Consider the following 27,510-nt stretch of genomic DNA (forward strand, 5'->3'; position numbering starts at 1 on the left):
GTTAATGAGCATGAAGGAACCGTACGAGTACATGGGCCATGCATGGGTGGCAAGCAGATTAAGTAACTGCCTTGCAGGTGAGCTGGAACTGCCACGGCACAAGATACTGTGAGCCAGGGTGATATGTATATCTTTTGAATCGGAACTTTGGACAAAGAAGAAAACGACCGGGTGGCTTAGAAAAGCACAATATCCCACCCCCGATTTTCCATAAACAAATCCCACCTTCCCTCAGCGCCGGCTTCCCAATAAGCTTTCATCGCCCTCCTCGCCCTGTCCACATTCCCCATTCCAAATCTTCCCATCATCCTCATCCTATCCTCAATCTTTTGTCGTTGCTCAGCATCATCAGTCTCACATCCTGCACTAAAGACCGGCCACAAGATCAAAATACTCGCTGTCGACTGTGCGTGAAGCTTGTCCAAGGTTTCAAGGATCATGTAGACGGCGTGGGCGGGCTTGATGTGGGATTTGGGCAGGTTTTGCACGCGGCGGTAAAGGTGGAGGAGAGCAGCGTAGACGAAGATACGGTGCGTCAAGCGCATCTCTTCGGCTATGTCTATTCTTGTCATCCGTGGTTGGGTGCTAGTGCCTTCGCAAGAAGCAGAAAAGGAGGGTGACCGTTGGTGATGTTGCGTGATGAGTGAAGGGGGAGCCGAACGTTCGAAGAGCGCATGTAGCTGGCTTTCAATGGAGTGGATCTCCTCCAGCGTTTCGGGACGAAGCTGGCTACGGACATGCATTTCATCTGCAGCCTCTTCGTCTTCAGAGTCTGTCGGGTCCATCGCTCTTGACGCGGTGGCCGCCGCAAGCGCGATTTTGGCCTGTTTCTGCTGGATGCGTGCCATCCGTCCGATCTTCGCCAGCAGGGGCATGAGTTCTATTGAATATCCCGTGAACTCGTCAACATAACCTCGGCTGTGGTCGGGCGTGGTGCTAGACCAGTAATGGCCGTCCGGGATCGTGCTTTTGCGTAAGCCTGAGACGCCGGCGAAGATGTCGAGCGTTGCGAACCATTTCATTAGAAAGAGCTGCGTAGGGTCCGTGATGGTGAGGATGCTTGTGAGCGAGTGGGAATCTTGGGTGCTGGAGCTGGAGCCGTTGCCGTTCTTGTCGCGTCTGATGGCTGAAAACAACAAGTTCTTCACGCCTTGCAGATGTGTGCGCCACATACTGAGGTCCCCCGAGATGACGTCGCTGGTGCACAACGCCAGAGCGGTGGAGATGGTCTCCATCTTGTGCGCAGAGTTGTGATCGTTGACAGCGGCACGTAGACCTGCAAGTGCAGGGTTTGTGAACTTGAAGATAGTTTTGGCCATGTCTGGGGCCGAGTCGCCTCGTAGACGAGTGTAGTGGCTGCAGGCAGATGCGAGCAGAGCGGACAGTAGGTGCGGTGTGGTGACAGCGGCCTGAAGGAGTGTCTCTCGGAGAGGGTTGCATTGAGGTGATAGAGGGAAAATTACAGACGATGTGTGCGCGTGGTAGTGGTGGAGGAAGAAGCGTGATTCGGATGAGGAAAGCAGATGGGACGGCATGAAAACGAGAGGATGGTTGAGAGGGGCAGGGACGTGATCGAGAAGGCGCGAAGGACTATTGGCTTCTGACTGAGCCTGAAGCAAAATCTCGTCGTCAATGCCGACATAGTCGCTGTCGCTAGCGTTCAGTAGCTGATGGACAAACTCGAATGATTCGGCCAGCGACATCAATCCAACATCGTCAACAAGGGCGGCGGCAGTGGTGTCGTCTATCCCAATATCATCTCCGCCGACTCCAACGGCACCATCAACGTTGTCGTCCTCTGGTTCCGTCATCACGAGTGTCGGTTGCGACCGCGAAGCCTTCCACACGTCACAGCTGGTTGCTGACGATGGCAAACCGGATGAGACCTCTCCTACTAACACGCTCGACGAACCATGATGCTGCCCGAAATCCTCTGGTCTCACCACCACCACGTCCTCCGCCCCATTGTCGTCTTGTTCTGTCCGGTCGAACAGAAAAGCATTGAAAAGCGTGGCACGAGCAGAGCCCTCATCAAAGTCACCCGGCAACACCCTCGACTTCCGCGGTTTCTTGAATCGCCTACCTCCTGTCCAGGAGAGTTTAAGCTCATACTTACATCGATCGGGACATCGCCTGCACCGGGTGCAAGTGGGTTTCTTTTCGTCACACTTGATTTTCTTCCTTTTGCATTCAGCACAGCCTGTCCGTGTCTTGGTGAAGGTTGGGGAATCGCCCATCACAGAAGATGCGGGCACTGAACTGTTGAAATGGTATGATCATGGGAATTTTTCTTTCTCGGTACACAACTGGAAAAGCCGATTGAGAGGATACGGTAATATTGGATGTATGCACGAAGGCAAGACCTACCTGAAACTTCGTGGGAAAGATGTTGGCCGTTGTCGGTCGTCTCAAGCTTATCTGTACGAGAGATAGGAAAGTATCTCCGTACAGTGTAACAGGAGATAAGGGCGTAGCATTCCGAGCGGCCGTGTTAGGCACTATGATAGGCGGACATCTACCATATTATTACCTGGTGAGCCAGCCAGTCGGGCTATACATGTATATCACTACCTGGGCACTAACCCTAAGCTAAGGTCTTTTGGGCTTGGGACTGTTCTGCTGACACTTAAGAGTCTAAGTTAGGGTTAAAGTCGTCCCTTTAAACTCCATCCCATTTTACAACTCTCACGACTGGTAGGTTTGAGCATTCAGCACCATCACGTTGATAATGCTTTGAACGACATCCTGCAAACCGGCTTCTGTTATCGAGACAGCGTCATACAGACATATCAAGCTCCCAAAATCATACAGTCCTCAGCCATGGTATATGTCTCTATGTCATCAAACCGTGGTTCCATTCGCTTCTTCTGCCTTCAGCCATTCCTCCTTCGTTGGATACATTTCTCGAAAGGTCCTGGCCATCTTATATATCGGAACCCACTCGACTCCTTCGTGCGTGTTCACCCATTCGATAAATCTTTCATGTGCCAGTATCACATGCGGATGACCACTGGCATCAGGATGAATGCTATCCGGAAGTCGAATGTCAGCGTCGTGCGAGAAATGAGGTGAGGATACCATGGAAAGGTAAGACGTACCACATGGGAAAGATGAAATAGTCGTACTCTCGGTAGAAGTACTCAAACCTCTCTTTCCAGATCTTGATGATTGTATCGGGGTCCTGCCATCCGCCGCAGTTGGGCATGTTTTGCACGAATGTCAGAGGGATGAAATCTGAATTGTCCATCAGCACTCGGTATAACAGTGACGGAGCCACATCTGACCGTCTTGGAACCAGTTCATGGGAATCTCAACCAGATCAGTAAGTTTGCCACGGACAAGAGGCTTCATCCAGGACGAAGCCGGTTTGCTTGGGTCAACCTTCTCCCATCTTTCCATGCGATCAGCCATTGCTCCAGGTGTAGGTATTGGGGAAGCAGCTTACTGATCACCCACTCGAAGGTAGTATGGAACACAATCTCTATGCATCGCACTGTGATCATACTCGATACCTTTATCCACGAGAAGTTGTGCCGAGGCCGCTGAGATCTGACACATTGGTGTCACGATGCCTTTGGGAGGTTCGCCGATGAACTTGGTGAGCAACTCATACGTGTGGTTGAAAATGTCTTCCTGCTGCTGTGCAGAGAGCTTGTTCGGCTCTTCGTGCGAGTATCCATGCAGTCCACTGTTCCCTGTTCGTCAGACCTCGAATGAGCATATCATCTCTCTTCACAGGCTCACATCTCATGTCCAGCCTTTTCAGGAGTCAGCATGCTTCGTATTGTCTCTGGACAATTCCAGCACCACTTACATCTCGAATTGCGACGCATTCTTTCGGGAAGGTCTCCAGTGAGTGGCCCGGGATATAGAATGTTTGTGTCATGTTATACTTCTTGAACATCTTGAGCAGTCGATGTACGTTGACTTCTCCCGCCTGCAGTCCTCGAGATATATCGCAAATCGAGTCCTCGCCGCCGTATGACCCGATCCAGCCGGACACAGCATCGACGTCGACTCCATAGCCAATTTGCACTTTCTTCATGATGAGAGTGAACACGCTACGGGCAAGTTCTGTTCATCTTGTAATCTGGTGGTTGGGAGCCTGGTAGTATATCGTATCAGGAAATCACCCAACACCGACCAGACTGAACTACCGAGAACTGCACGTGGATCGGAACGATTGACGTGGAACTTGCTAACAAATGGCCGATCTCAGATTTATGCAACCATTGTGTTACCAATCACACAAAGGTCCCGACATCGCACTGAACTACCCTTTTGCGCGGGTTCGAGGCTAGTGCCATTCATCAGTGCGTAGTGAGGTTCGGCAGCAATCCCTTATCTTCGGGAATAATTAATCCACTTCGGCGGTGAAGATGAAGAGAGCATGCCTGTCTGTTGCACCAGTGCACAATACTTTCCGCCATCCCAAATTGACTTGGAAAGACATCGGCGCGGACAAAAGGGTACGTGTTGACCACCTGATCCTTGACTGATGGCGGATCGATGTCAAGGGCCGGGATGACTTGGCAATGGACGTGCCTGCAAAGAGCGGCATTTGGTCTTTTCTGGCAATTCGAAATCACCTACTCATCTACAAATGACCTGCTAGTGAAGTTCGCCAGTCTTGGATCTAGGTGAGCCAGGAAATCCGTACAAACAAATCCAAACGCATACAGCCTCGAGACACCCGTTTAGTCTAAACCCATACATCCCCCACCACACCCAACCGTTCTCGGACTCGTCTAGGTCTCCTTGGAAAATTCTGCAGCCGTCTTGCTCCCCCTGTACACCGTACTGGCACCGTCCTTCGGCTCTGCCGCAAGCGTGTTGCCCACCGGAACACCTTCCAATGCCTCCAAGGTCTGCGACGACAGTTTGGGTCCCTTGTAGCTCCTCTTGCCGCCAACAAACCACCAGACCACAACCAGCAACGCAAGACCATAAGACACAAGCGAAGTGTAGTTCATCGTCGCAGCAGTGACTGGCGGCACGAAGTAGGGCAGACAGAAGAAGACGTTAGTCACCACGATGTAGATCATGGCAACGGAATTGACGAAGAAGCCCAATGGGCCGTTGCCCATATGGAACCAGCCTGGAATAATCCGCTTGCGGCCGGTGAACAGGTGCACACCAATAGCAATGCCGTAAGACGTAGTGGACATGACCGCGTACGAAGCAACCAAGGCGTTGAATGCAATGGTTGAGCCGACGTAGATGGCTCCCAAGGCCGTAGAGATTGAGGCTGTAGCCTTTGGTCAGCAGACGTCTCTCCGACTCGAACCCGATGACCTACCGATCAGAATATTGGCTCTCGCCGGCATGACGTTCTTCTCATCGACTTTTGCAAAGTAGCTCGAGAAAGGCAGGGCACCGTCACGAGCAAATGACCATGTGCAGCGAACGGTTGTGATCTGAGCACCGATCGAGCAGGGGAGCGAGGCCAGGAAAATGATGAGACCACAGGCGAACGCAGCGTTTTTGTTATCGAATGCCGAATTCATGATACTGGCGACTGGGAAGGTGGGATTCGCAGCCAAAATCGTGTCGAGCGAGCCGGCGACGTAGAATAGTGCAATCAGGAAGAGGAAGCCACTGTTTTCTTGTCAGAAAGACAACAGAAATAGGTCACTACTTACAGAAGAAAGGTACCGAGCCACTGAATAAACATAGCACGAGGCACATTGCGCGAGGGATGTGGGATTTCTTCCGCCATGTGCGTGGTACTGTCAATAGTACCAATAGCAAAGGCTGGAGCCACAAGGCCAAGGATAAAGCTCATCCCATTGGGCCATCCAGTCAGGTTGCTGTAGTCGGTCCATACGAAGGCATTGGTGGAATGAGTCGGTGGGATCGACGCAAGGCAGATGAGGACGACTAGCCAAGCCGCGATGTTGAAAAAGACTGCCAATGTTAGCCCAGTCTAGGGTATATGAGGGTAGCCCTTACGTCCGATCTTGTTGTATAGTGGCAGCCACTTGTTCCCAAACTGGATGAAAGCGGCAAACATCCAGTTCAGAACGACAAACACCACGAACACATGCCAGGTCTTGCTCTCATACCCCGGATGCCATAACGAGTACAGACCAGTAACCTCGAGACCTGTCACGGCGAACAACGAGGCGAGTCCCAATGTCCAGCCGAGGACATTCATATATCCAGTCATGAAGCCAATGATCTTGGAGTATTCAGGGCCAGCCAAAGCTGCAGACCAGTGGTAGACGCCCGCCGAGGTGGGCATGGACGAGACCAATTCCGCCAAAGACAAGGCGATGAAGAAGTAGAAGAAATTGTCCACGATCCTACGCTGATTAGCAAGGTGTCGAGCAGGGACTTGGTCACAATACCAGCCGTAAAGCAGTCCTGGTGCTCCTCCATTGTAGATAGCAGTGATGAGTGATCCCGCGATGGATGTCTTTGATGGGTCAGCGAACCACGGGCTAAGTCATCCGCAGTCATGCTTACCCAGGCGTTGGCAGTAATGATAGCATAGGCTGCTAGGGAGAAAAAAGAGAATTGACGGTTGAGCTCTTCTTCATGACCCAATGCCGCGAGAACAGCAGCATCGTCAGTCTGGTCGATGAGAGCGTTGGTGGGAACTTCCGTGGGAGACATTCTCTCGGGGATGGACGACAGAGACTTGAAAGCTCCTGAGAGGCATTGTGCCGGGTCTTTGTAGACATCCTTTATCTTCAGTAATGCGCAACAACACCCAAGGCTCTAAGCAACTGAAAGATAAGCCATCGTAACAGGAGACATAGTGTCGAACAGAAGGTGTGGCCAGGGGTCCCAGTACAACAACCCGCGGCCTCCTAGAGTACCGCAGGCCTGTTCAATCACATAACGCTCCTCGTCCTCCTCGGCACTATCAACAGCGACTTGTTGAATCCACCGGAGCGACGGTCGCCTTGGATGCTAGAGGCTAGCGTCTTGCAAGCGCATCCCACTCGCGTAGCGTTCTACGGCCTCGGTATTGTTGAAAGCAACTCGTCGCTTCATCGGGGCGACGGTAGTTGGTACTGATGGGCGATAGTGTCCGAGTTCGCTTGATATGAGGTCTGGTTGGAACAAACGATTGTCGATAGATTGTAAACTTTGCGATCGGTCTGAACTAGCGGATTGGGAATAGCGGCTGGTAGCGTTGAAGGGGGGCGGGACGGCTGAGCCACCTACACAGTCATGGATATCAGCGTCCCTTGCCGTCGTCGCCCTCGACCGGGTCGCTCGCCCGCATTCTCGCATGACCCGTCAAGAGGAACTCGTGGAGATCGTTGACTGGAGTCCGCGCGCCCGATAAGGGAGGTGGATGAAGGCTGGTGCTTCGAGAAAGTAGATATAAAGCGAGAATGATGACCTATCTGACACTGCCTGAGATGCCATCTTTTTCTGAATATCCGTATCCTGCCTTCTGCAACGATGAATCTCCGACTCAGGGACAGGAAGTCGCCCACCGTCGAGCAAGTCTGCTCCGGCATCGCTGGCTCGACGGCAGAGGACCCAATCGATGCCGTCGTTGTTGGCGCCGGGCCTTCTGGAATGGTCGCTCTGCGGGTTCTTCTCCGCGACGATCCTCCCTTGTCCGTCCTGGCCATCGACCGTCAAGAGGGTCCCGGGGGCATCTGGACCGGCCACATCCCGGCCTACTCGACTCTACAGGACCTGAAGTGCGAGTACCAAGTTCACGGCGTCAAGTTCCCTCAACAAGAACCCCCAAGACGAGCACCACGAGACCAAGTGGCCGAGTTCTGTGAAGCTTATCACAATGAATTTGGCTTGAAGGAGCATGTTCTGTGGCAGCACGACGTGACTTCAGTCGAAATGGTCAAGCCCATGCTTCACAAGGTCAAAGTTGCACCGTTTGTGGAAGGGTTGGCAGAGGCCGTCACGACGACTATCTTCACGAGAAGTGTCCTGGTGTGCACGTAAGTTCTCTCCTCCTCCTGAAGCTGACTATATACTCATAGATGACTTTAGGGGCCATAATATCCACACATATGTCCCCAAGCTGCCCGGTCAAGAAACAGCGACGTTCCCAATCAAGCACAACAACGAGATTCGCGATCCTTCTGAACTTCCAACTTCGGATTTAATTGTGCTTGGGGCTGGTCCGTCGGCCATGGACATGGTCCAAGAGGCATGCATCACGCAGAAAGCCACCAACGTCCACGTGGTGGCTCGTATTGCCCACTGGTACGTTCTTTTCCGAGAGCAGGGAGCATCAAGTAGCAAGCTAATTGTCAATTCAGGGGTGCGCCAGACATGTGGTGGCCATGGATGTGGCAATTCGGATGGTCCGAACTACATGTCTTCCGTGTTCTATACCGACTCCTGCCCATCTACGTCGTCGACGCGCTGCTCTACTACCTGAACTTGATCTGGGCCATTGTACATGGCATTCCGGAATGGCGTCCTCCCGTCAAAGATCCTGTTTCCAGCAAAGTCGCCTACATCCTCCGCACGCACTTGCTCCCATCGTACAAGAAAGGCCAATTCAAAATCCATAATGACTGCCGCATCAAATTGATCGACGGCGACAAAGTCACCCTGACCGACGGCACCGTGCTCTACCCCAAGATGATCATTTCGGCCACCGGCTGGTCAACAGACTCATCCTTCCTCCCGGGCGGCGTGCCAGCCGGCGAATATGACTCTCTTGCAGCAGCGGATATCCCGAAACCGTTCTACCTGCGCTTCTATGACCAGGAGCATCCGGGTATCTTTTACATCAGCATGTCCAACGGCTTTATGGCGTATACGGAGAACGCGTCGTTCTTGGCTCAGGCTATCAATCAGATCTTGAGAGGGACCTGGACGCCACCTTCGGCCAAGGAGATGGACAAGAACTGCAGAGAGGTGGTCTTACATCATATAGGCCTGCCGGGTCGTTTGCAAACGGACCTCGAAGAGGCTGGGTTTAAGGATTTCCGCACGAAGAATGTCAGATAGGCTGTCGACTGGGCACTCGGTTTGCGAGAGAAGGTCAGAGGCATATTGGTTTGGACGGGGTAGATCACCATTCGACTAAGTTGTGCTGTTCATCCTAAATATACCACGTACACCGCTTATACTATGTCCAGAGGAAATACCAGTATTTCGTCCCTCCTAAGCGCCATACAATGGGTATCACTATCCGAAAGATTTTCTCATCCAATGTGCTTTTGTCTTCTCATCTAATTGCGCAGAAACATCTTGTACGTGGCACTGTCGGTGCACTCGGTGAAGGGATACCCGATATCATTGAGGAAGCCCTCCAGCTCATCCCTTTCTGACTCAGGACACTGAATGCCTGCCAAGATCTTACCCATGTCTCCGCCGTAATTGCGGTAGTGGAATAAACTGATATTCTGGCCAGGTCGCAGAGTCCGCAGAAATTTGAAAAGCGCACCGGGGCGTTCGGGGAACTCGAACATGAATAGCCTCTCCTCTTTGATGTCTGATCTTCCACCAAGGAGATAGCGTATATGCGTTTTGGCAAGCTCGTCGCCGGAAATGTCTGTGGCTTCCATGCCTTCAGCTGACAATCTTGAGAAGAGCGACTCGAGCTCTTTCGCTCGTGCTCCCGCTGATGATACTGTTATACCCATTAAAACGTGTGCCTTGTCGCTGGTTGCGAGCCGGTAGCCGAACTCGGTGACCGCTTGAGGCAAGACTGCTTCGACTAGTTGCGCAAAAGAACCCGGACGTTCTGGAATTGTGACAGACAGTAAAGCCTCCTTTTGCTCACCGAATGTAGCACGCTCGGCGACAAAGCGCAGCCGGTCGAAGTTCATGTTGGCACCGCTGCACACTGCCACGAGCTCTCTGCCCACATCGTCTGACGGATTCTGCGAAACCCATTTCTTCAGTCCTGCCAGGGACAACGCCCCAGCCGGCTCCAATACAGATCGGGTATCCTCGAAGACGTCTTTGATGGCAGCACAAATCTCATCTGTGCCGACTTCGATAACTTCATCGACCACTTCCTGACATATTCTGAATGTCTCTTCGCCAACTGTCTTGACAGCTGCACCATCTGCGAAAACCCCGACGTCTTTCAAAAGGACTCTTTTGCCTTGTTTCAGAGACTCTACGAGCGCGTTGGCCTCCGAGGCCTCAACGCCAATGATTTTGATATGAGGTGCTATTCTCTTGACATAGACACCAATCCCGGAGATAAGACCGCCGCCACCTACGCAGCAGAAGATTGCCTTCAGCTTCTGTAACGATGACTGTCTCAGTAACTCCATTCCTATCGTTCCCTGGCCTGCGATGACATATGGGTCGTCGAATGGAGGGATGTTGGTCAAACCGTGTTGCTTCTCGAGAGCATGACAGTGTTCTTTTGCAGAGTCAAAATCGGCCCCATGTAGTACCACACTTCCACCCATCCTGCTGACGTTCTTGTGCTTGATGTCTGGTGTTCCTTGGGGCATAACAATTGTGGCCGGGATTTTAAGATGTCTGGCAGAATAGGCTACGCCTTGAGCATGATTACCTGCCGAGCATGCAACGACACCTTTCCATCTGCTCTTGGGTGGCAGATGTGCCATCTTGTTATATGCGCCTCGTAGTTTAAAGGAGAAGACTGGCAGGAGATCTTCTCTTTTCAAGAGTACTTTGCATTCGAGGCGATTGGATAGGTTGATAGCGTGTGAGAGAGGACTCTCGGAGATCACATCGTACACTCGGGAGGTGAGGATCAATCTCAAGTAGTCGGGATGACCGTTTGGAAGGAGGAAGTCTGCAGGAACATCGTAGGAAGGTGTGTCTGCTCGTTCGGAGGGTGGTGTCGGATTGGCGGTGTATTCAGTCATCGCTAGACCAGATGTCCGCTTGGGTGTGGTGGGCGTGGTGGTCCCATTGACATGAGGTTCCTCAACATTCATCATGCTGAATTAGAACCAGTTTGGTCCAGCGGTGAGGAGTGAGTCGTGAAATCTGCGTGTATGTTTTGTACGTGTATGACTCGGAATGATATGCTGATACAAAAAATCTCGAGCTCCCCGCACCGCCCTCTCAGGAACAGGAAACCCCCCATAGCCCCTGGAGCGTAAGGCTGGATATTCTTTATTAGAGCGGCATCCAGCCTTGCAGGAGAGGGTGTGAGATTGGGCATTTATTCGCCGATGCGCGGGCTCCATCTTTTGCCTCTAGCAAACAGATCAACCATCAAAGACCCTCCACTTCCAACACAAATCATCAGTGCTCACCTAAGTTGACTCATCTCAAGTGTCAGCGACTGCGATATAGAATTGCACTTGCACTCAGCATACTCACCTGAATTACAGTAGACCGCACGCAAGCTGGTCTGATCGATCCTGCACGTCGACGTCACGACTTGCACCTAACAACACGAGCAGCACCACTCCACCCCGCCCGGCTTGCACACGACCTTGACTGCCATCCATCACGCACCTAGACTATCCGGTCCCAGAGACTCCCCCATACCAGTGATAGCTTCATCATGTCCAACCCAAACGCGCCCTCTCCGCTGTCAAGCTCAAATATCCCCAGCAGCTTCGACGCCGAGTTCTTCGAAGAGTCCCGCACACAGAAACTATGGCGCAAAATACGACAAGAACCCCTAATCCCCATTGGATGCGCCGCAACGTGTTACGCTCTATACATGGCCACAAAGTCCATCCGCCAAGGCGATCATCACCAGACGAACAGAATGTTCCGCGCGCGTATTTACGCTCAGGGTTTTACCTTGCTCGCGCTGGTAGCGGGCAGTTTCTTCTACAAGGACGAGAGACTGAAGCGTAAGGTCTTTGAAACGGCGCTGGAAGACAAGAAGAATGCGGAGAAGAGGGAGAAATGGCTTAGGGAACTGGAGGCTCGAGACGAGGAAGATAAAGCGTGGCGAGCGGGTATCGAGAGGGCGAGCACGGAGGCCAGACAGACCGTCAGCGAGGCGAAGCAGAAAGCAGAAAAACTGATCGATGCCGGAAGGGACCATCTGGAGGCGTTCGAGGAGAAGGTTACACAAGCCGAGGGAGCCGATGCTGAGCAGCGGAAGAAGGCGGATTGGAAATTCTGGAGTAAGAGCGTCAAAGAGGAAGTGACGAGTGTGGGATGGGGACCAGGAATGTGGGCAAGGAGGACGAGAGACGCTTGGAGGAGGTTCTAATCAATTGTCGACATTGCGATGATTCTGCTGCGTGCCCAGGGCATATAGTCTCATGTCGGACTGTACAAAAGCGATGAACAATGCTGCGTTCTTGCTTGTTAAGGCCCCATCTATTCTTTTCTCCCCACTTCATCTTCTCGGTGATCACCGCGTGGCCTTGCTGAGCGAACGTTGCATCTTCCTCAAACGCTCTGCTTGTGTGCCAATAACCCAACGATTGGCGTCTTCTGCGTACTCGTGCACATCTCCTGTTCTGCTCGGAGTTTCGTTCTGAAGAGGCAAGCAGTCCCCAACTCACGACTATTGCGCCGCAAGCTATGCAGTCGATAAAGCCACATCCCATCCAGGACCGTCAGAGCCAGATCTGCACCCTTTTCACAGCTCCGAGCAGCCGGGTGCACGCCAGCTTCAGCTGGTCACCTCATTCCACGTTATAAGTGCTCGTAGTTATACTTCACCGTCCCGTCCCATGATATTCTCTTGCTCTCACCGTCCCCTCGAAGCAAGCTCATCAATATACCTCTGCATCGAATCGAATTCGACCTTCCCGGTCGAAATCAGATACCTTATCTGGGAGACCTCACTGACGTGCTTGTTCCGCACGAACTCGCCGCGCGCATAGGCAACAGGTTCACCACGTGTGTCTCTGGGTATTTTGTACAAGCTGCGCAGGATGGTGCGCCACAGCCCGAGGACGCGCTGTCTCTGGATAAATTGGTCAAGGGAGAGGGGTGGAGGTTTGTTCCGGGTTCGGGTGGAAGAGATTCGTGCAGCAGTGGCCGTGGGAGATGCGAGGAGTAGGCGAGTGGATGGGCGCATGGAGAAGTGAGTGTCGCGACTGGGAGTCGAGAGTAGTGTAGGAGTCGTGCTTGGCTGTTGATCGACCATGGAGCGGTATAGGTGTGGAACACGAATACGCCGCACTGTGTGTGACTTTCATCATGTCCTGCTCCGGATGTTGATGACATTGCGGAATCATGGCATTCCGCCAATAGTATTGCAGAGAATCAGTCGGTGTTGGAGGTCCACCTCCACGAGGCTGTGCGTCGTGCCACGAGTGGTACGCCTACGCTGCTGATCGATACGTCCTCGTTCATGATATCTACTAGACAATTGCCGAAGGGACAATTGAGTCTTGGAGTTCACCGTGGGATACCTTATGTGTGTAGAGTACAGCCTGTTGTCAGGACAAGGTAATAGGCGGATCCTAATGCTACTAAGTTTTTCTGTACATGAAAAGCACGCCCATTGCCAGCCGGTGTCTATATGTATGTCCTGGCGCTGGTCCTTCAGATTCCCTAGCCACTTGCCAGGTACCGTATGCAAAATTCGGAACATCACATTGTAAGTCCTCGTCGAGCCCACGTCAGTTCGACGTCTGTGCGGAACCGAGCGACTTGCCCGAACTTGGTCAGATTCCACCTCTTCAGCAAGTCCTCCCAGAGGAGGCGCATGTCTGCCGGCTCCTGCATGAAGAATGCCAGAGTATACACCGGCCAATTACCTATAAAGCATCGTGCCCACTCATCATCATCTCGATGTGCACTGAGAATCTGACATACTTTTCTGATTTGCCAGCACTCGCTGGATGCTGCTTCAGGAGGTCCAGTCTTTTCTCCGAGCTCGGAAAGTTGCTCGACCAGCAGCGACGCAGTCAGTATGTATAGGTACGCGGCGTCTCTGTAATACTGATGAGCATCATTACGCTCTTCATCAGGCGAGAGTGGGTCCAGATCTTGATCGGAAAGGACCGCCCCTTCCCAGTTGTCCAATTCGCTGCGAAACTGCTCTAGAGTTTCTAGGTCGCTCCGGAACGGACTCTGGTATAGTTGCTTGATAGATAAGGCGAGCTTGAAGAGTCCCAAGGGAATGCCGAGCACAGGACTATTGTAGCTCATTGAACGGTCGGGGAACAACGTTGACAACGTCAGTAATCTCTCGGCCTGCACCCAAAACTGAGCGTCGAAGTGGTAGTCGAGCTCTATCGGGTCCGACCATGACCCCATCGTAACGAGAAATATCTGGTAGAGGACACTCTCGACAGCGAGCCTGTCAAATGGCTTGCTAATGCTTTCGTCGTGGCTCATAAGTCGCAACGAGAGTATCCGTATCGCGGCGTTTACATGGCGCGGTACATCAGTGTAGGTGCCCCTGCCCATGCACTATGCGAATGGTAATGATATTAGCACGACATCTGAGATTGAACGGCAATCTTGCGTACGTACCCCGTGGAGATATAGCAGGATCACCGACATGAGCAAACCGTTATGGCTTTCAAGTTGCCCGGGTTGTGCCAGAAGTTCGGACAGTCCTCGCAGAGCATGTGAATAGTATGTGAGCGCAAGCTCCTGCATCTGTGACGAGTCATCGATATAGTGCAGGTGCGACGCAGCACATGCGAGCACCGAATACTGAAGGCTTTTGCATTCCCTCATCAGCCTCTGGATATCGCTGATCCATCCCCAGTAGTAATCAGGATGACAATTTGGTAAGAGCAGTAAATCGTAGTACTTGTCGACGAAGTGGCGAGCAATGACTGGTTCCAGGTCGCGGCTTAGTGCGCGGTGTGCTACTGATTCCGAGAGGAGAGAGAGTCTCGAGTCGATCTCAAATGCTGGACCGCCAGCGACGGATCCAACACGATCATGGACGTGATGCAGTCTCGTCTTTGACAACACTGGCGACAAAGACACGGATTTCTGCCGACGAGCCGGCGTGCAGCGGCGATCGACCAGATCCTCAGCTGTAGGCCATTGGCAAGAGAGGCCAAGAGCAACACATCTTTGGCAAGCAGGGCGGGTTTCATCACATTTCTTCTTGCGATTTCTGCCTGCAGATCCGGCATGAGCATGTGAAGGAGTGCTCAAGCGTTGAACGAAACTTACATATCTGACACCCAGTCTTAGTTCGTAGTTTGGCAGGCTGATTACCACTGCCCATCCTTTCTGCCACCGAATCAGGCGCACAGAAGGTAAGTCAACCCATAGAGGCGGAAATGCAGGTCATTGGCGACAAAACCATCGCCGACTTAGGTAGTTTGGAAGAGGAGAAAGAGGAAAGATACCGAGGAGAACGGGCCTTTTTAAACTGCCTAGACTCTAGGCTAGATTGACGCTACAAATTGCCTTGTGGTGCTGAAGTGGCCCGGTTATTGCAACCCCGCGTTCCTCAGATAAGGACCCCGGTACCCACTAGATAAGACCCAGGACGGGACAGGGCGCACTGCTACTGTAGTGCGACACCTACTGATCAATCACTTCTAATGACCTTGCTCAGCACGTCTCTTCCGACGGTCACCTTTCCGCGGCCTTCAATTTATTGGCCTCGACAATCTCCCAGTATCTCGGCGCACTCTTTGTACGGAAGCCCTTGCCCCATTTGATCATGATGAAGAAGGCTGATGATGCGGCCATACCGATAAAGGCGGCAGATATGAAGCAATTCTGGTACCCAAGATTGGTCAACCACGGAGTTATACTAGGTGTTTCATCAGCAAACTGCATCGAACTTTCCTGACAAAGTAGACTTACCCATAGCTGATTGCAAACGACATGGTGTTGCGCACCAGTATGACCGCCACAAGAGCATCACCGCTAATCTCGTGATAGCTGTCAACCAGGTAGTTAACACTGAGGGCCACACCGAATGTTGTCGAACATGCGAGGGATCCCATCGCGAAGATGAGACCGAACCAGTGTACTCCATGCGCTGCCCCTACACCCCATAGGATGAGAGAGCCAGGAACGAAGATGACGCAAAGAACAAAAGGCCACAAACGGTGCTCAGCTTCCATTATTCCGTTATTGCGACGAGCAAGTTTGATGGTCAGCCAATCACTCAGTCTGCCTGAGATAAGAGATCCGATGATGACTCCTAGGGTGCAGGAGACGTAGGATAAACCAACCATGGAAGCGGAAAAGTTGTATGGCGCGCCACCGAGAATGATGGATGCCGTGGCATTGAGGACGTTGAACCAGATCAAATATGAGCCATACGAGAAGCCGGCGTAGAATATGACCGGCCATCCAAGGTATTTGAGACTTCGAATTGCGCGCTGGATCATATTATCGCCTGGAGTCGGGTTCCATACCGATAATCTCTGGACGAATGTCTTCGGAGGCTTCGTGACGAGACCGTCCTCGGTCGAAACCCTGGAAGAGTTGGCGTTGGCAGTGGGATTCTTTTCTGCATCAGTTCCCATGGTAGACTCTGGCGGTGGTGAGTCGGTGTCCTCCACAATGCCGGCAGTAGCGCGGACGTAGTTCGTTTCTTCCATAAAGAGAAACAGGAAGACGAAGACAAAGGCGAGAAAGATGGCGGGCCAGTAAAACACCCATCTCCAGCCTGGGATTGTTAGCCTCACCATGTCCCAGTGATGACATGAGAAAAAGAGAAAAGTTCAGGGAACAACGAGCCAGCTTGTCAAGAAACACTTACCTTGATATTCCGCGATAAATCCACAGAGCACAGGTGTGAAATAGTTGCTGCCAGCGAGGGTGAAGGCGTACATGCCCATCCACGTGCCACGCTGGTGTGTAAAATACTAATGGAGGTCAGTCTCACAGCTCTAACTTGACGTCTGCTGCGGTGGAGGCACGTACGATATCAGTCACCGAGATTTCGGGAAGTGCCTCGATTGGGGCATTGAAAAAGCCCTGGACGATACATTTTGCCAGCCACTCTCCATCGCTCTTGACGTAGGCACTGGTATGGTCAGCGCCATGCACATGTATCTTTCCTAGCTCGTGACTCTTACCTCCAAACACTTGTTGCCTGGAACAACAGTTAGCTGTGAGCCTCCAGTGCCGTCGGTAGGGACGAACTCACCAGAGAACCGAGGATAGAGATCAGATATGCTGGACGCTTGCCGTATCTCAAAGCAAATGGCTGCCAAAAGAGTAAACTCCAACCTAGCAATGATCAGTACATCTCCGCCTGCCAGAGTGAGTTCGTACCTAGCAACAAGAACATATATCCTGTTCCTTCATTGAGCGTAGATATTGAGACACCAGAATTCGTCGAAAGGGGAACGAGCACGGAGTAGACGGTTGACACAGACATGCCGGTGAACCAGGTGTAGCTGCAAATTGGTCAGCATCACTGACGAAGGCAACGTGGACAGGAAACTCACAGGTTCGAACACAAGCTCGAAAGGTACTTCCTTCGAGGTGTCCAATTGAGCGGGTCGTCCGGGTCCTTCGATGGTGTGGGAACAAGCACGATATCACCACCTTGGGCGTGACGGGTGTGCATGGTGTGATCCAGATCGACGAGGTGTACTGTGCCAGGCACGGAGCCCGCCAGGTTTTCGGAGTGGGCAGCCATATCTTCAACAAGGATTGTAGCACACGGTGTTTTCAACCAGAAGTTGTTGTGGGAAGTGGGATGGGGCAAAGTGATTGTCGGGGGGAGGCTGTTGGGGTACTTATACCTGAAGGCATTGCGCATGAGCCGACAGTATCTAGTCCGAATATCACACTCGCAAGAGCAGCCGAAACTGTCCTTCTCCAGATTCCGCGTGATAAGAGGAGTATAACATCCACCTGTCCATCTCGCAGGAGAACTCCGTGACATGGGTGTCGGGTTCTCAGGTGGCTGACTGCTGATGCAAATGGACTGCTTGAGACAGGCGAAGCGTCGTGTACCCCAATAGGTTCACGGGGGACGTGGTGTCCGTCCACATAGGTAAAAGAATGAGAGTAGCAAGATACGCGGTAAAACGAACAATTGATCGGCTGCCACTTGTGGGACACTTCCGTGCTCATCTGCGAATGAGAGGTCAGTGTCCGATATCTCCTGTACTGTACCTAAAGAGGTACTGTGCCACGGGGATGATGGGGTCGATGGCATGAGCCCGGTATGCTTAAATCCTCATCGACTGGGGTCCCAAATCTATTCCAATCACAGCTTTTCCTCCCCAGCCATCCGCCTACTCGTACCAGTTGGCTAATCTCGACGAGTTCTCAATTCCGATAAGCAAAAGTTTACTCGGACGACTTTGTACGCGAATGTCTTAGCTCCTGAGCTAGGGAAGAACCCTATCAGGGAAGTGCCACTCAGCACTGTCAGCAGTGACTGTCCCTACAGAAGATAAGTCAGCGAGCACCTCGAAAGATCCACGATTTGCTATTCTATATCCACATCAAGTTACTTGCAAAACTCGCTTCTGGAGCGGTAATACCTCTCATTGGTCGAGCATCGCGACGGACGCCACATATTCTGTTCCGCATTGGAGGGACATTGGGGAACCATGAAGCTCTTGACCACAAGCTAATCGATCATCCACATACTGAAGGACGGCTTACTTCCCGCTCGCCAGGGCAATCGATAGCAGAGCCAATCTCAATGAGCTTGTCGACATCCAGAAGTTCGTCAATCTTGGTAGGCTGGCTCAATGAGAACTAATTCCGTTATCCAAACAACCCCTCCTACACAGCCCTACATGCGGCCATCGACGCGACGCTTCATGGACATTTCCGCGAAAGCTCTCACGAGATAACACATATGACGGGCCTGCAGATAACCTTCACAGCGCCACCAAAAAGGTTCTTGTAAATTGTTCTTGAAGACAGCACGGTGAACTTCCACCTCCAGAATCATATTCGAACCACCTGCCAACTCTCTAATCTATTGCAAGATGGTGGCCAGACAATTTGCCGTTGTTCAGCCAAAGGCTGTCCCTAAGGGCACACCAGAATTCGAGGAAAAGCGAAGTGCCCTACTACGGACGCTAGAAGAGTCATTCCCAACGGAGTACTACTTGCCTTCAGAGATCATCAGCAATCCTCCCAAGGATGTCTCGAAAATTCCTAGTACGTGTGGCCTTCTGACACCAGAAGAGCTCGAAATCACCGAAGGATATGACGCTGTCGGGCTGGCAGCAGCCATTGCTGAACGCAAGTACACCGCTGTTGCTGTGGCCAAGGCATTCTGCAAACGCGCGGTCATCGTCCACCAGCTCACATGCTGCTTGACCCAATTCTTCCAGGAAAAGGCACTCGAGCAAGCTGCCCAGCTTGACGAATACCTGGAGAAGAATGGCAAGACTGTCGGGCCTCTGCACGGTCTCCCGATCAGTGTCAAAGAACACATGGTTCTCGCCGGAACGTACTCGTCACAGGGTGAATTCAGCACCATCGTCAAGGACGACAAAGACAGCCAAATGATCAGCATTTTCCGCAAAGCAGGTGCCATCTTTTATTGCAAGACCAATCAACCACAGACAATCATGCATCTCGAGACCGACTCGCACTGGGGTCGTACCCTGAACCCATTCAACATCGACCTCTCTGCTGGCGGGTCCACTGGTGGTGAAGCAGCACTTATCGCCATGAAAGGCTCAGTCCTGGGCATTGGCACAGACATTGGCGGTAGCGTCCGTGGACCTTCCGCTTTCTGCGGCATCTATGGGTTCAAGCCGACCTCATACACCCTGCCAATGAAGGATTTTCTAGCCAGCCCATTTCCAGCAGAGCTCAACATTCTCTGCTCGACTGGCCCTATGTGCCGCACCATGAAAGACATGGAGCTCTTCGTCAAAACCATCCTCGACGCCAAGCCATATCTTGAAGATCCAAGACTCATTCCAATTCCTTGGACCGGCCTGAAGACACCAGTCGAGAAGCTCAAGATCGGCATCATTGCCAACGACGGCTTCATCGACCCTCAACCCCCAGTAAAACGAGCCATCGCTTGGGCGAAGAAGACCCTTTCCGACCCCAAGTACGCGGACATCCTTGAGGTCAAGGACTTCACGCCCTACGCCGCTGCCGACGCGTGGAAGAAGATCCGGAGAATGTACTGGCCGGACGGTGCAACAGGACCGATAGAAGCCATCACCTCCAGCGGAGAGCCCATCCACCCACTGAGCGAGTGGATTTGGAAAGACGCCAAACCGCACGGCATGCAGAATGCTACCGCAGTAGCCTACATGCGACAAGAGAGGGACAATTTCCGAATGGCGTTCGCGGAGAACTGGAATGCTCAAGACGTCGATGTGGTTATTGGCCCTGCTTTCGTTGGTCCTGCCTCTGCACACGACACCGCGTTCTACTGGACCTATACTTCTCTGTATAATTTTGTCGATTATCCTGGTGTTGTTTTCCCGACTCCCGTGACAACGGAGGCCGGCGAGAAATATGCCGACGATTATGAACCATTGAGTGAGGAGTGCAAGCACGTCAAGCAGTTGTGGGAAGAGTCCAACTTTGAGGGGGCTCCGATCGATTTGCAGATCAATGCCCGGAAGTATCATGACAACCAATTGTTTGGTGCGCTGGCGAAGTTAAAGGATATCTTGAGCTTGCCTTAGTTAGACAACGAAGAACGTTTGATAGTTAAGGGGCCCGAATGCATCATGGGAGAGTTTCAAGCGTACACAACCTGATAATTCTGCAAATTTCTATTGCTCATTCTCAGAAATCTGTCTCATTTCTCTGTTCAAGGATGGGAAGAGCCGGTTACCGGATTGACTTTATCGATCCTCAATAGCTGCAGCTATTCACGAAACGGCGCATCTGCTTCCGTTTTCTAGGCTAGCCTAAATGCGAGCAGGTCGCCATTTGGCCACATGAATGCGGCTCAATGCATGTTAGCAAAACGGTGTACCCTGCCGATGTGGACTCAACAGCAGTGACCAGCCTTTGGAAGCAGGTCAGGTCGCAATTGACGTGTGGAAGCAGGTCAGGTAGCAAGACTCTGGCTCACTAGGCTTCGAAGCGGCGAGTAACAGGATGTGACAGTATCTTCGAGCTTGCTGGGGTCTCAACAGTCAACAGTACGTATTTCATAAGCCGATGACACGCTTGGTGACTTCCAGGGTTGATGGCAAAGAATAGACGGTCTGCTTGCAAGGCTTTGGCCAAGTTATAAATTCGTGTCCTGTGACATCACGCGACCGAATATGCGAGGCATGACAACTACGTGAGATGCCCCTTATGCCCGATCAGTGACACATGTCGAAAAGACGCTACATCAGCAGGTTCGCGGGTCCATGCAGGTGCATTGCGCCCAACTTGTTACTGTACCTGTGCAGGTGCCTGTGCAGTGCCTGTGCAGTGCCTGTGCCTGTGCCTGTGACATTGTCTTGCAGTAATCCCAGTAGACGGTCATGGTATTAAAACCGGGCACAGGTGACATCTTTTAGAGTTGGTGCCCAATCCGTGCCAGATCCAAGGCCCGGGGCGGCACTTTGCGCCCGTTGGCCCTAACTTGGCTGGCGATCCGGGGTGTATCAGATCAGTGACAACCCTCAGCACATGGGCCGTGCATTTCCCGCGTTATCCCGCCTAGAATATTGTTGGATGATAAGCGAGGAAAAAGAAGTCAATCGAAGCAAGCAAAAAGGAGCACAATTGCAGCAGCGACCCAATCTCAGTCCTGGTACTGGAGAAATCCAGTGGCATATGACGCCATCAGAATTGGGCGGCCAGAGCCACGATCAAGGCAGCTGAGGAGATTCCGACTCACGAAACAATCACTCATCCATTCATCCAATCCAGCTGAACCCGAACTCTTTCCTGTCTGCTGATTTCAATCCGAAACACCTTTCCCTCCTCCATATTAACCTTTCTTCCGCAATCTCCTTTTTTGAACCTTCTTTCCTCCTCACCATCCTAGTCCTTTTAATGACTCGATAACAATGTCTTACGACGATGATTATGCAGCCCGCCCAAGGCGGGACCGCCCTCGATATGACCAAGACGATGGACTGAGGTATCCCGACCAAGAAGATTACCCAAAGACCTCAGGCGCCCGCGCTTCTCGCTACGAAACTTCGCCTTCCAAGTATCCCCCAGACGAGCCTCGACGCAGAAGAGACGTCGATCCCCGAGATGTCGAGCCCAGAGACGCAGACAAGAGATCCGCACCCCCAAAGCACAGAGAGTATCCGGACGACAGAGATGATGACACGAAGACAAGAAAGCCTAATACCGCCGCTCCCAGAAGGCGAACTACTCCTGATGATGAAGATGATGAGCGGGATTCAGACGCACGCCGTAACCGGGGCGGTGAGGGGGCTGGCTACGGTCGTTCCAAGGGTTACCGCGAACCTGTGCCACGAGCGAGCGGCGACCCGAGAGCCAGGTCTAGCAAGCCGAGAAGCAAGGACGACTACGATGATTTCGACCCAGCTCCGCCGCGACGTGCTCGAACCTATGCGGAACCAGAACGCCGTCGACGGGACGATCCCTACGATGATCCCCCGCGACGTCGCTACCGCAGTCCAGACGATAGACCTGCCGAGCGTGATCGGGGCTACCGATCGGACGAAAGAGACGGAAGACGCAAAAGAGATGATGACCGCTACGATGACAAAACCCGTCGTACTGGAGGCGGTGGTTCCTCTCGACGTGATGACGGCTATGCTGCTGCGGGGGCTTCCAAGCGATCTGATCGTGACCGTGACCGCGATCGGGACCGGGACCGAGACTACCGCAGCAGCCGCGACCAAGACCGACGCTACGATTCTCGCGACAGAAGCAGAGATCGTGACAGGAAGGGCAAGAAGAAAGCCTTCTCTATCGACGACATTGGGGGACTAGTTGAACAAGGCCAAAAGCACTACAAGACTGTCGCTCCGCTGGTGACAAGCCTGGCGAAGATGTATATGGACAGCAAGAAATGAGAGCTTTTGGGTTGATGAGTGATGGGTTGGCCGGCCCTTACTCAGTCGCACGACATGTATGACTAGGATGTTGATCTGGAGTAGTTGATTGCACCTTGGACACAAGATGGTGCTTTTCATGACTGTGTTATCCTCAATCTATTAACGTTTTTAACCACAAGTCCATGTCTTCTCATGTGCAATTGCAATTTCCCAGAAAATCCCAGCCAGTCAGCAGCATTGGACACAGCCGCTGGGCTCCAATGAAGTCCGTAGTATCATGCAACTCGATTAATATTACCGCAATCTCGAAACCTTTCGCAGTCATTAAAATGATTGTTCGATATGTTGACCTAACAGGACTCAGTCGCCATGCTAGTCCTCCAAAATTGTTTCCCATATCGTCGTAAAGTAAAAGTCGAAGCCGTAGAGCCACACAGGATTACTGTCCCGTCTCGTTGCGCGTCGCCTCGATGAACTCCTCCAGCGCTTCCACCACGATCTGATGATCCTCATGCTGTTTCAGTCCACTAACAACAATGACCGCCACGATGCCCTCGACGCCGCGTACTCTGACGGGCACACCGCCTCCGTGGATCGCATACTGCCCCGCCGCCTCGCCGAGCATATACTTCTTCTTGAACGCTTCCTCGTCGCCATGCATCTTATTGTGCATGAACCAGCTGCTCACGCCCCACCTCTTGACTGTTTTTCGTTTGCGGGCCACCCACAGATCATTATCGGGTTGAACGCCCGGGCGTGAGACGGCGTGGAACAAGACATTGTCACTGTTGGCTAGCGAGATGTTGATCACGGCTGAGAGTTGCGAGAGGGCGCGAAGGCGATGGCGGATCGACAAGCCTATTTCCAGGGCATCGTCCGCGGTGAAATGCGACAAGATCAGGCCTTCTTCCTGCGCTGCGATGTCGGATAAGTCGCGAGGGGCTTCGCGGAGAGCTTTGACTGCCATGGGTGGCTGTCGTGCAACCCTGCCGCGACTGATATGTTGTTCCTGGACGGAGACGTCGAGGGGTCAATTGCATTCGGAGAAATTGTAGATCATCCGGCACGTCTCGACTTTGAGGGCACCGCGTCGCATGATCCTTGGCGCTGCCTTTCGACTACTGTCACTTTAGACCTGCTTCGAACATTTCCGGTCCGCAGGGTCTCTTCGTTTCCGTTCTGTAGCGGGGTTGTGACAGAGTCTCTTCAAGTAGGACGAGGATGGATGGAGGCAACTCCGAAACAGACGACGACACTTCAGGCATTTCCGAGTATCACGGAAGATGAGTTTCGAGAGGGATGCAAGGCTCTAGAAGATCGAAGCTTCGACAAGCTGGATGGCACGGACTGGCTGAGTGTGAAGTGGACTGGCAAAGAACTCATAATCAAGCAGAGGAGGGCGATACACAGCCCGGAATACGAGGCACCTGAAGAATGTGCAGAGGTCGACAGAGTGGCAGAAGACTTATGCGCTACGGACATTGTATGCATCTCTGCGCAGAATCCGCGACCATACTGACCGATGATAGCTCCCGTGCAGATCGCGTTCGGAACACTTGATTGTCGACTTCTCCGTCACCTTGTCCCCAGTGTATTGCGTGCCCGTGCTTTACTTTTCCTGCAAGCACAGTTCGTATAGTATGAGGCTGAACCTTGACCAAATGTATGACTGGATGGTACCCCGAACCTCCCAAACATCGCTGCGGAACACTGGTGTGATGGGAGGCATCAGCATGGCAGTAAGTCGCCATATACCACCAGTAGTTGAGAGGCTGATCTTCTAGCATCACCCCATCTCGGACCAGCCGGCATACTTCATACATCCATGCAACACCCCAGAAGCTCTTTCAGCGCTTAGGCCGACCACCAGTCTGAATCCAGAGGGCTATCTCATCCTCTGGCTTGGGTTGATCGGCTCATCCGTTGGTTTGCACGTCCCCAGCAGACTTCTGGCGTGAGGAACCCCAATGCGGGTATGGAGGAATGCGCAGACCTTCTCCAACGGAGGCCCGCTTGTCGCAGTATGGTGCATCTGACCAAATGCACAAGGTTGTCAAAGGTCACCGCTCGGATGCTGGGAGGCCTCGCCTTGTTGGCCAAGGGATATCAGCCTCGTGGCGTAGTTGCTGGACACTTCAGTCGTCATCAGAATCTTCCATAGGGGCATCATCTTCATCTTCCTCCATTGGCACGTCCTCCTCTTCTTCTTCGTCTTCCTCCTCACGTGTCCGTTTCGTACCGTGAGGAACAACGGCCGCAGTTGCTTCGGAAGGCTTCACTCCGTTCTCCACGGGCTTACTGGGGATCGCGGAAGGAGGAGCATTGAAAATGGACTTTTGTAATGCTGTGCTTTCGGCAGTACCAGCAGCCGCAGTAGGAGGTTCGAAAGTACCGCGAAGTTTCGGGATGATGGAAGACTGTCCTTTGCCGTAAGAAATGACCTGGCGAAAGAGGTTAGCAGCGGCTTCTGTACACTGTCTGCGATACACACCAGCTCTTTTCCGAGAAAGTCGAAACCTTGCAGCGCTCGCATGGCCTGCGTAGCTGTCTGGATGTCTCGGAATACAATGTGAGCTTGCCCGCGCATCTTCTGGCTTTTAGATCCAATCCGAGCCGTGACAATGTCGAGAACCGGACCGAATTGGGTGAAAAGCATGTAGAGAGCGCGTTTCAGCTCTGTCTTGTTGGTCTTCTCATCCAAGTTTTTGAGATATAATCTGAAAGTTTGTCAACAACGTAACCCGAAGGAGGGTATGAAGACACATACGTTTGGTTTGGAGTGCCGGCATTTTGTGATTCTTTCGCACCTGGCGCATTTTGCGCCGCCTTTGCAGACATGTTGTTTATTGACGGCTGGAGGGTGCCGAAGCACAATTTGAATCCAAGTCTGTGTTGTACACACTGATGCTTTGTATCAATCCCTCTCACTCATCTTGGACCTGTTGCCTACCGAACACACGCGAACTTGACTATCACAGTTGCGGCTTCTTTTCGATCTGGAAAAATCGCCTTGGCAATTCCGAGGCTCCATAGTAATCACGTGCAAGGCTGCAGCCTCGTATCCTGTACGAACAGTGGCTGTCGGTAGAAGAGTATCCTACTACTAGTATCTCTATCACTTTTGTGGCTTCCACATTGACATCATAACGCCTCGCTAATCTCATCTTCACATACACGGCTACTTGAGTAGTCGTGGTCTTCTACTCTTTCTCGTCATGCGTCCATCCCAATATTCTCTCAGCCTTGTCCGTAGTCCAGAATGCTGCATTATGATTGCCCCAGTCGTTTTTGATCTTTGCATTTGGGAAGTACTTCTTAGCCAACTCTTTGCTGGGTGTGTCTTGGGTGGTTGATGGTGCAATGATGTTGAAAATCTCAGCGCCCTTCAACTTTTCGCTTTCAAGTCCCTTGATACATGCACGAGCTGTGGCAACAGGATTTACCCAACCCCACAACTGCTTGACCGCTGCCTCATCCCAATTCTCCTTATGCTCTTTCTGGACATCCTTGAGAGGGGCAACTTCGTGAATGCGCAACAAAGCGATGTTCATGCCCGGAAACCAGCGTGCAAAAGCTCTGGCCTGCACTTCGGCTTCTTCTTTGGCAAGCGCGTATGCATCAGTGGGTTTCTGGGGATAGTCCTCGTCAATGGGAAAATAGTCAAACTCCAGTGGCTGATTGGCATAAGCCAGCCCTATTGCATTGACGGAGCTTGCATAGCAGACTTTCTTGATGCCATTTTCTGCGGCCGCTCGGAAACCATTGAAAGCGGACTGCCGGTCGTTAGGAATGGTGGGTGGTCAGCACGTCGAGCACACTTACGTTGACGTTGTTATTGTGGACAAGGCTGTCCGACTTGTCAACCGGATCTGGAATTGCTGCAAGGTGTATAAGGGCTTCACAGCCGCTGAAAGCTTTGACCGTGGCATCGTAGTCGCTTGCGGCATCGGCTGTTCTCATTTCTGAATTTTGGGTACCATCGTGTTCCTGTTCACTCCGATTGCTATCCAATTAGCTGTCAATGGTCCAATGGTGCAAGTCCTCCTGAATGCATACATTTGGACGGTATGGTGACCGGCCTGGGAGCAGAGTTTCACGACTTCACGACCAACGGTGCCGCGGGCTCCAGTGATTGCAATACGCATGATGATGGCCGGTCAGGTTGCCTGCGACCTATACTGTCTTTCGCGAGGTGTTGCGAGAGGGAGACATATATACAATTTGGCCCCGATGAGGTCAGGGAGTCCGGAGATGGCTCCCGGAGCGGGTGCTTACCTAAAGTCAACTTCAACGCGTCAAGTGTAAACGCGCACAGTACTGCTCAGTACTTGTATATGGACAACGGTCCCCCGCATTGGGAAACCCTGAGGGTGGTTAAGGCGATTGATTGACTGTACCACAATCAAGTAAACCGGAAAGCAACTCAGAAGGATGCTTTACCCTATGGATTGTTGGCGATGAATGACGTCGATGTTGACGCGTAGTATCTTTTGACACTGTTACGAGAAATGCTGACAGACTCAACACTGTTGGAGTATACAGATGCCTAGGCACTCGTACATGCGTGACACACATGCATGTCCCTGACATAGAGACCTGAAGTGCTCAATGCAGTGGATACCGATCTGACGGAAGGTGGCTACAGTTCGTATCGCACAAGTCGCGCCTGCTGTTCGCCTGTCGATACTCCGTGCGTAGTGCAACATCACGGTCCGTCAAGCCATCGATAAGGCGACCAGAATAAACTGTGCCGCGCACATGGCACGGTGCACGCCTCTCATACCGTTTC

At 52.3% G+C, this 27,510-nt stretch overlaps 14 protein-coding genes across 14 annotated transcripts; 5 read left to right on the forward strand and 9 right to left on the reverse strand.

Annotated features, from left to right (window-relative positions):
- Nucleotides 1-118: 118 nt before the first annotated feature.
- On the reverse strand, nucleotides 119-2,403 carry EDD37DRAFT_638743 (fungal-specific transcription factor domain-containing protein). Its single transcript, XM_062817120.1, has one exon. It carries the CDS (start codon nucleotides 2,235-2,237, stop codon nucleotides 177-179), a length of 2,061 nt encoding a protein of 686 aa, XP_062667557.1. The 5' UTR covers nucleotides 2,238-2,403; the 3' UTR covers nucleotides 119-176.
- Nucleotides 2,404-2,541: 138 nt separating this feature from the next.
- Nucleotides 2,542-4,373, reverse strand: EDD37DRAFT_128721 (polysaccharide deacetylase family protein-like protein). Its single transcript, XM_062809394.1, has 6 exons — nucleotides 3,815-4,373; nucleotides 3,745-3,758; nucleotides 3,446-3,688; nucleotides 3,285-3,391; nucleotides 3,099-3,234; nucleotides 2,542-3,028 (listed from the first exon to the last, which is right to left on the reverse strand). The coding sequence occupies exons 1-6, from the start codon at nucleotides 4,043-4,045 to the stop codon at nucleotides 2,842-2,844; spliced, it is 918 nt and encodes a 305-aa protein (XP_062667558.1). The 5' UTR covers nucleotides 4,046-4,373; the 3' UTR covers nucleotides 2,542-2,841.
- A 375-nt stretch (nucleotides 4,374-4,748) lies between these two features.
- EDD37DRAFT_653028 (amino acid/polyamine transporter I) lies at nucleotides 4,749-6,618 on the reverse strand (the record flags this gene model as incomplete). Its single annotated transcript, XM_062818514.1, has 6 exons — nucleotides 4,749-5,248; nucleotides 5,300-5,598; nucleotides 5,643-5,907; nucleotides 5,953-6,305; nucleotides 6,351-6,418; nucleotides 6,469-6,618. The coding sequence occupies 6 exons, from the start codon at nucleotides 6,616-6,618 to the stop codon at nucleotides 4,749-4,751; spliced, it is 1,635 nt and encodes a 544-aa protein (XP_062667559.1).
- Nucleotides 6,619-7,419: 801 nt separating this feature from the next.
- EDD37DRAFT_612174 (uncharacterized protein) lies at nucleotides 7,420-8,949 on the forward strand (the record flags this gene model as incomplete). Its single annotated transcript, XM_062815336.1, has 3 exons — nucleotides 7,420-7,925; nucleotides 7,978-8,193; nucleotides 8,250-8,949. 3 exons carry the CDS (start codon nucleotides 7,420-7,422, stop codon nucleotides 8,947-8,949), a joined length of 1,422 nt encoding a protein of 473 aa, XP_062667560.1.
- A 44-nt stretch (nucleotides 8,950-8,993) lies between these two features.
- Nucleotides 8,994-11,120, reverse strand: EDD37DRAFT_638754 (threonine ammonia-lyase, biosynthetic). The gene has a single exon (XM_062817121.1). The coding sequence runs from the start codon at nucleotides 10,869-10,871 to the stop codon at nucleotides 9,174-9,176; it is 1,698 nt and encodes a 565-aa protein (XP_062667561.1). The 5' UTR covers nucleotides 10,872-11,120; the 3' UTR covers nucleotides 8,994-9,173.
- EDD37DRAFT_128647 (hypoxia induced protein conserved region-domain-containing protein) lies at nucleotides 11,108-12,395 on the forward strand. The gene has a single exon (XM_062809393.1). It carries the CDS (start codon nucleotides 11,447-11,449, stop codon nucleotides 12,110-12,112), a length of 666 nt encoding a protein of 221 aa, XP_062667562.1. The 5' UTR covers nucleotides 11,108-11,446; the 3' UTR covers nucleotides 12,113-12,395.
- An 838-nt stretch (nucleotides 12,396-13,233) lies between these two features.
- EDD37DRAFT_594913 (uncharacterized protein) lies at nucleotides 13,234-15,149 on the reverse strand. The gene is made up of 3 exons (XM_062814565.1): nucleotides 14,998-15,149; nucleotides 14,338-14,942; nucleotides 13,234-14,274 (listed from the first exon to the last, which is right to left on the reverse strand). The coding sequence occupies exons 1-3, from the start codon at nucleotides 15,050-15,052 to the stop codon at nucleotides 13,450-13,452; spliced, it is 1,485 nt and encodes a 494-aa protein (XP_062667563.1). The 5' UTR covers nucleotides 15,053-15,149; the 3' UTR covers nucleotides 13,234-13,449.
- Nucleotides 15,150-15,405: 256 nt separating this feature from the next.
- EDD37DRAFT_653033 (major facilitator superfamily domain-containing protein) lies at nucleotides 15,406-17,437 on the reverse strand (the record flags this gene model as incomplete). The annotated part of the gene is made up of 8 exons (XM_062818515.1): nucleotides 15,406-15,589; nucleotides 15,643-16,456; nucleotides 16,550-16,655; nucleotides 16,714-16,816; nucleotides 16,869-16,885; nucleotides 16,940-17,022; nucleotides 17,068-17,192; nucleotides 17,244-17,437. The coding sequence occupies 8 exons, from the start codon at nucleotides 17,435-17,437 to the stop codon at nucleotides 15,406-15,408; spliced, it is 1,626 nt and encodes a 541-aa protein (XP_062667564.1).
- Nucleotides 17,438-18,749: 1,312 nt separating this feature from the next.
- EDD37DRAFT_612179 (amidase signature domain-containing protein) lies at nucleotides 18,750-20,423 on the forward strand (the record flags this gene model as incomplete). The annotated part of the gene is made up of 1 exon (XM_062815337.1): nucleotides 18,750-20,423. The coding sequence occupies one exon, from the start codon at nucleotides 18,750-18,752 to the stop codon at nucleotides 20,421-20,423; it is 1,674 nt and encodes a 557-aa protein (XP_062667565.1).
- An 852-nt stretch (nucleotides 20,424-21,275) lies between these two features.
- On the forward strand, nucleotides 21,276-22,898 carry EDD37DRAFT_638767 (uncharacterized protein). The gene has a single exon (XM_062817122.1). The coding sequence runs from the start codon at nucleotides 21,753-21,755 to the stop codon at nucleotides 22,737-22,739; it is 987 nt and encodes a 328-aa protein (XP_062667566.1). The 5' UTR covers nucleotides 21,276-21,752; the 3' UTR covers nucleotides 22,740-22,898.
- Nucleotides 22,899-23,144: 246 nt separating this feature from the next.
- Nucleotides 23,145-23,941, reverse strand: EDD37DRAFT_128826 (DUF967 domain-containing protein). The gene has a single exon (XM_062809396.1). The coding sequence runs from the start codon at nucleotides 23,686-23,688 to the stop codon at nucleotides 23,161-23,163; it is 528 nt and encodes a 175-aa protein (XP_062667567.1). The 5' UTR covers nucleotides 23,689-23,941; the 3' UTR covers nucleotides 23,145-23,160.
- Nucleotides 23,942-23,946: 5 nt separating this feature from the next.
- Nucleotides 23,947-24,679, forward strand: EDD37DRAFT_653037 (uncharacterized protein; the record flags this gene model as incomplete). Its single annotated transcript, XM_062818516.1, has 3 exons — nucleotides 23,947-24,204; nucleotides 24,251-24,460; nucleotides 24,506-24,679. The coding sequence occupies 3 exons, from the start codon at nucleotides 23,947-23,949 to the stop codon at nucleotides 24,677-24,679; spliced, it is 642 nt and encodes a 213-aa protein (XP_062667568.1).
- A 21-nt stretch (nucleotides 24,680-24,700) lies between these two features.
- On the reverse strand, nucleotides 24,701-25,693 carry EDD37DRAFT_128727 (U2 small nuclear ribonucleoprotein B'). Its single transcript, XM_062809395.1, has 3 exons — nucleotides 25,489-25,693; nucleotides 25,213-25,438; nucleotides 24,701-25,162 (listed from the first exon to the last, which is right to left on the reverse strand). The coding sequence occupies exons 1-3, from the start codon at nucleotides 25,557-25,559 to the stop codon at nucleotides 24,857-24,859; spliced, it is 603 nt and encodes a 200-aa protein (XP_062667569.1). The 5' UTR covers nucleotides 25,560-25,693; the 3' UTR covers nucleotides 24,701-24,856.
- An 80-nt stretch (nucleotides 25,694-25,773) lies between these two features.
- EDD37DRAFT_128930 (putative UDP-galactose 4-epimerase) lies at nucleotides 25,774-26,980 on the reverse strand. The gene is made up of 3 exons (XM_062809397.1): nucleotides 26,778-26,980; nucleotides 26,544-26,724; nucleotides 25,774-26,494 (listed from the first exon to the last, which is right to left on the reverse strand). Exons 1-3 carry the CDS (start codon nucleotides 26,864-26,866, stop codon nucleotides 25,922-25,924), a joined length of 843 nt encoding a protein of 280 aa, XP_062667570.1. The 5' UTR covers nucleotides 26,867-26,980; the 3' UTR covers nucleotides 25,774-25,921.
- Nucleotides 26,981-27,510: the final 530 nt, after the last annotated feature.

Source organism: Exophiala viscosa (genome assembly GCF_022695815.1).
Source record: "Exophiala viscosa unplaced genomic scaffold EDD37scaffold_10, whole genome shotgun sequence".
Classification (NCBI taxonomy): Eukaryota; Fungi; Ascomycota; class Eurotiomycetes; order Chaetothyriales; family Herpotrichiellaceae; genus Exophiala; species Exophiala viscosa.

Bases quoted from the DNA above. Each gene is read 5' to 3' on its own strand.
- EDD37DRAFT_594913 (XM_062814565.1), bottom strand. From the start codon at position 15,052: ATGGGCAGTGGTAATCAGCCTGCCAAACTACGAACTAAGACTGGGTGT. The intron at 14,943-14,997 runs GTAAGTTTCGTT...CCGGATCTGCAG, and splicing joins TAAGACTGGGTGTCAGATAT to GCAGAAATCGCAAGAAGAAA. The intron at 14,275-14,337 runs GTACGTACGCAA...CCATTCGCATAG, and splicing joins TCCTGCTATATCTCCACGGG to TGCATGGGCAGGGGCACCTA.
- EDD37DRAFT_128727 (XM_062809395.1), bottom strand. From the start codon at position 25,559: ATGTCTGCAAAGGCGGCGCAAAATGCGCCAGGTGCGAAAGAATCACAA. The intron at 25,439-25,488 runs GTATGTGTCTTC...ACAAACTTTCAG, and splicing joins GCCGGCACTCCAAACCAAAC to ATTATATCTCAAAAACTTGG. The intron at 25,163-25,212 runs GTGTGTATCGCA...CTCTTTCGCCAG, and splicing joins ACTTTCTCGGAAAAGAGCTG to GTCATTTCTTACGGCAAAGG.
- EDD37DRAFT_128647 (XM_062809393.1), top strand. From the start codon at position 11,447: ATGTCCAACCCAAACGCGCCCTCTCCGCTGTCAAGCTCAAATATCCCC.
- EDD37DRAFT_638743 (XM_062817120.1), bottom strand. From the start codon at position 2,237: ATGGGCGATTCCCCAACCTTCACCAAGACACGGACAGGCTGTGCTGAA.
- EDD37DRAFT_638767 (XM_062817122.1), top strand. From the start codon at position 21,753: ATGTCTTACGACGATGATTATGCAGCCCGCCCAAGGCGGGACCGCCCT.
- EDD37DRAFT_128721 (XM_062809394.1), bottom strand. From the start codon at position 4,045: ATGAAGAAAGTGCAAATTGGCTATGGAGTCGACGTCGATGCTGTGTCC. The intron at 3,392-3,445 runs GTAAGCTGCTTC...TCGCATGGAAAG, and splicing joins TACCTTCGAGTGGGTGATCA to ATGGGAGAAGGTTGACCCAA. The intron at 3,029-3,098 runs GTACGTCTTACC...ACTTCCGGATAG, and splicing joins TATTTCATCTTTCCCATGTG to CATTCATCCTGATGCCAGTG.
- EDD37DRAFT_638754 (XM_062817121.1), bottom strand. From the start codon at position 10,871: ATGATGAATGTTGAGGAACCTCATGTCAATGGGACCACCACGCCCACC.
- EDD37DRAFT_128930 (XM_062809397.1), bottom strand. From the start codon at position 26,866: ATGCGTATTGCAATCACTGGAGCCCGCGGCACCGTTGGTCGTGAAGTC. The intron at 26,725-26,777 runs GTATGCATTCAG...CTAATTGGATAG, and splicing joins GGTCACCATACCGTCCAAAT to CAATCGGAGTGAACAGGAAC. The intron at 26,495-26,543 runs GTAAGTGTGCTC...AACGACCGGCAG, and splicing joins TCCACAATAACAACGTCAAC to TCCGCTTTCAATGGTTTCCG.
- EDD37DRAFT_128826 (XM_062809396.1), bottom strand. From the start codon at position 23,688: ATGGCAGTCAAAGCTCTCCGCGAAGCCCCTCGCGACTTATCCGACATC.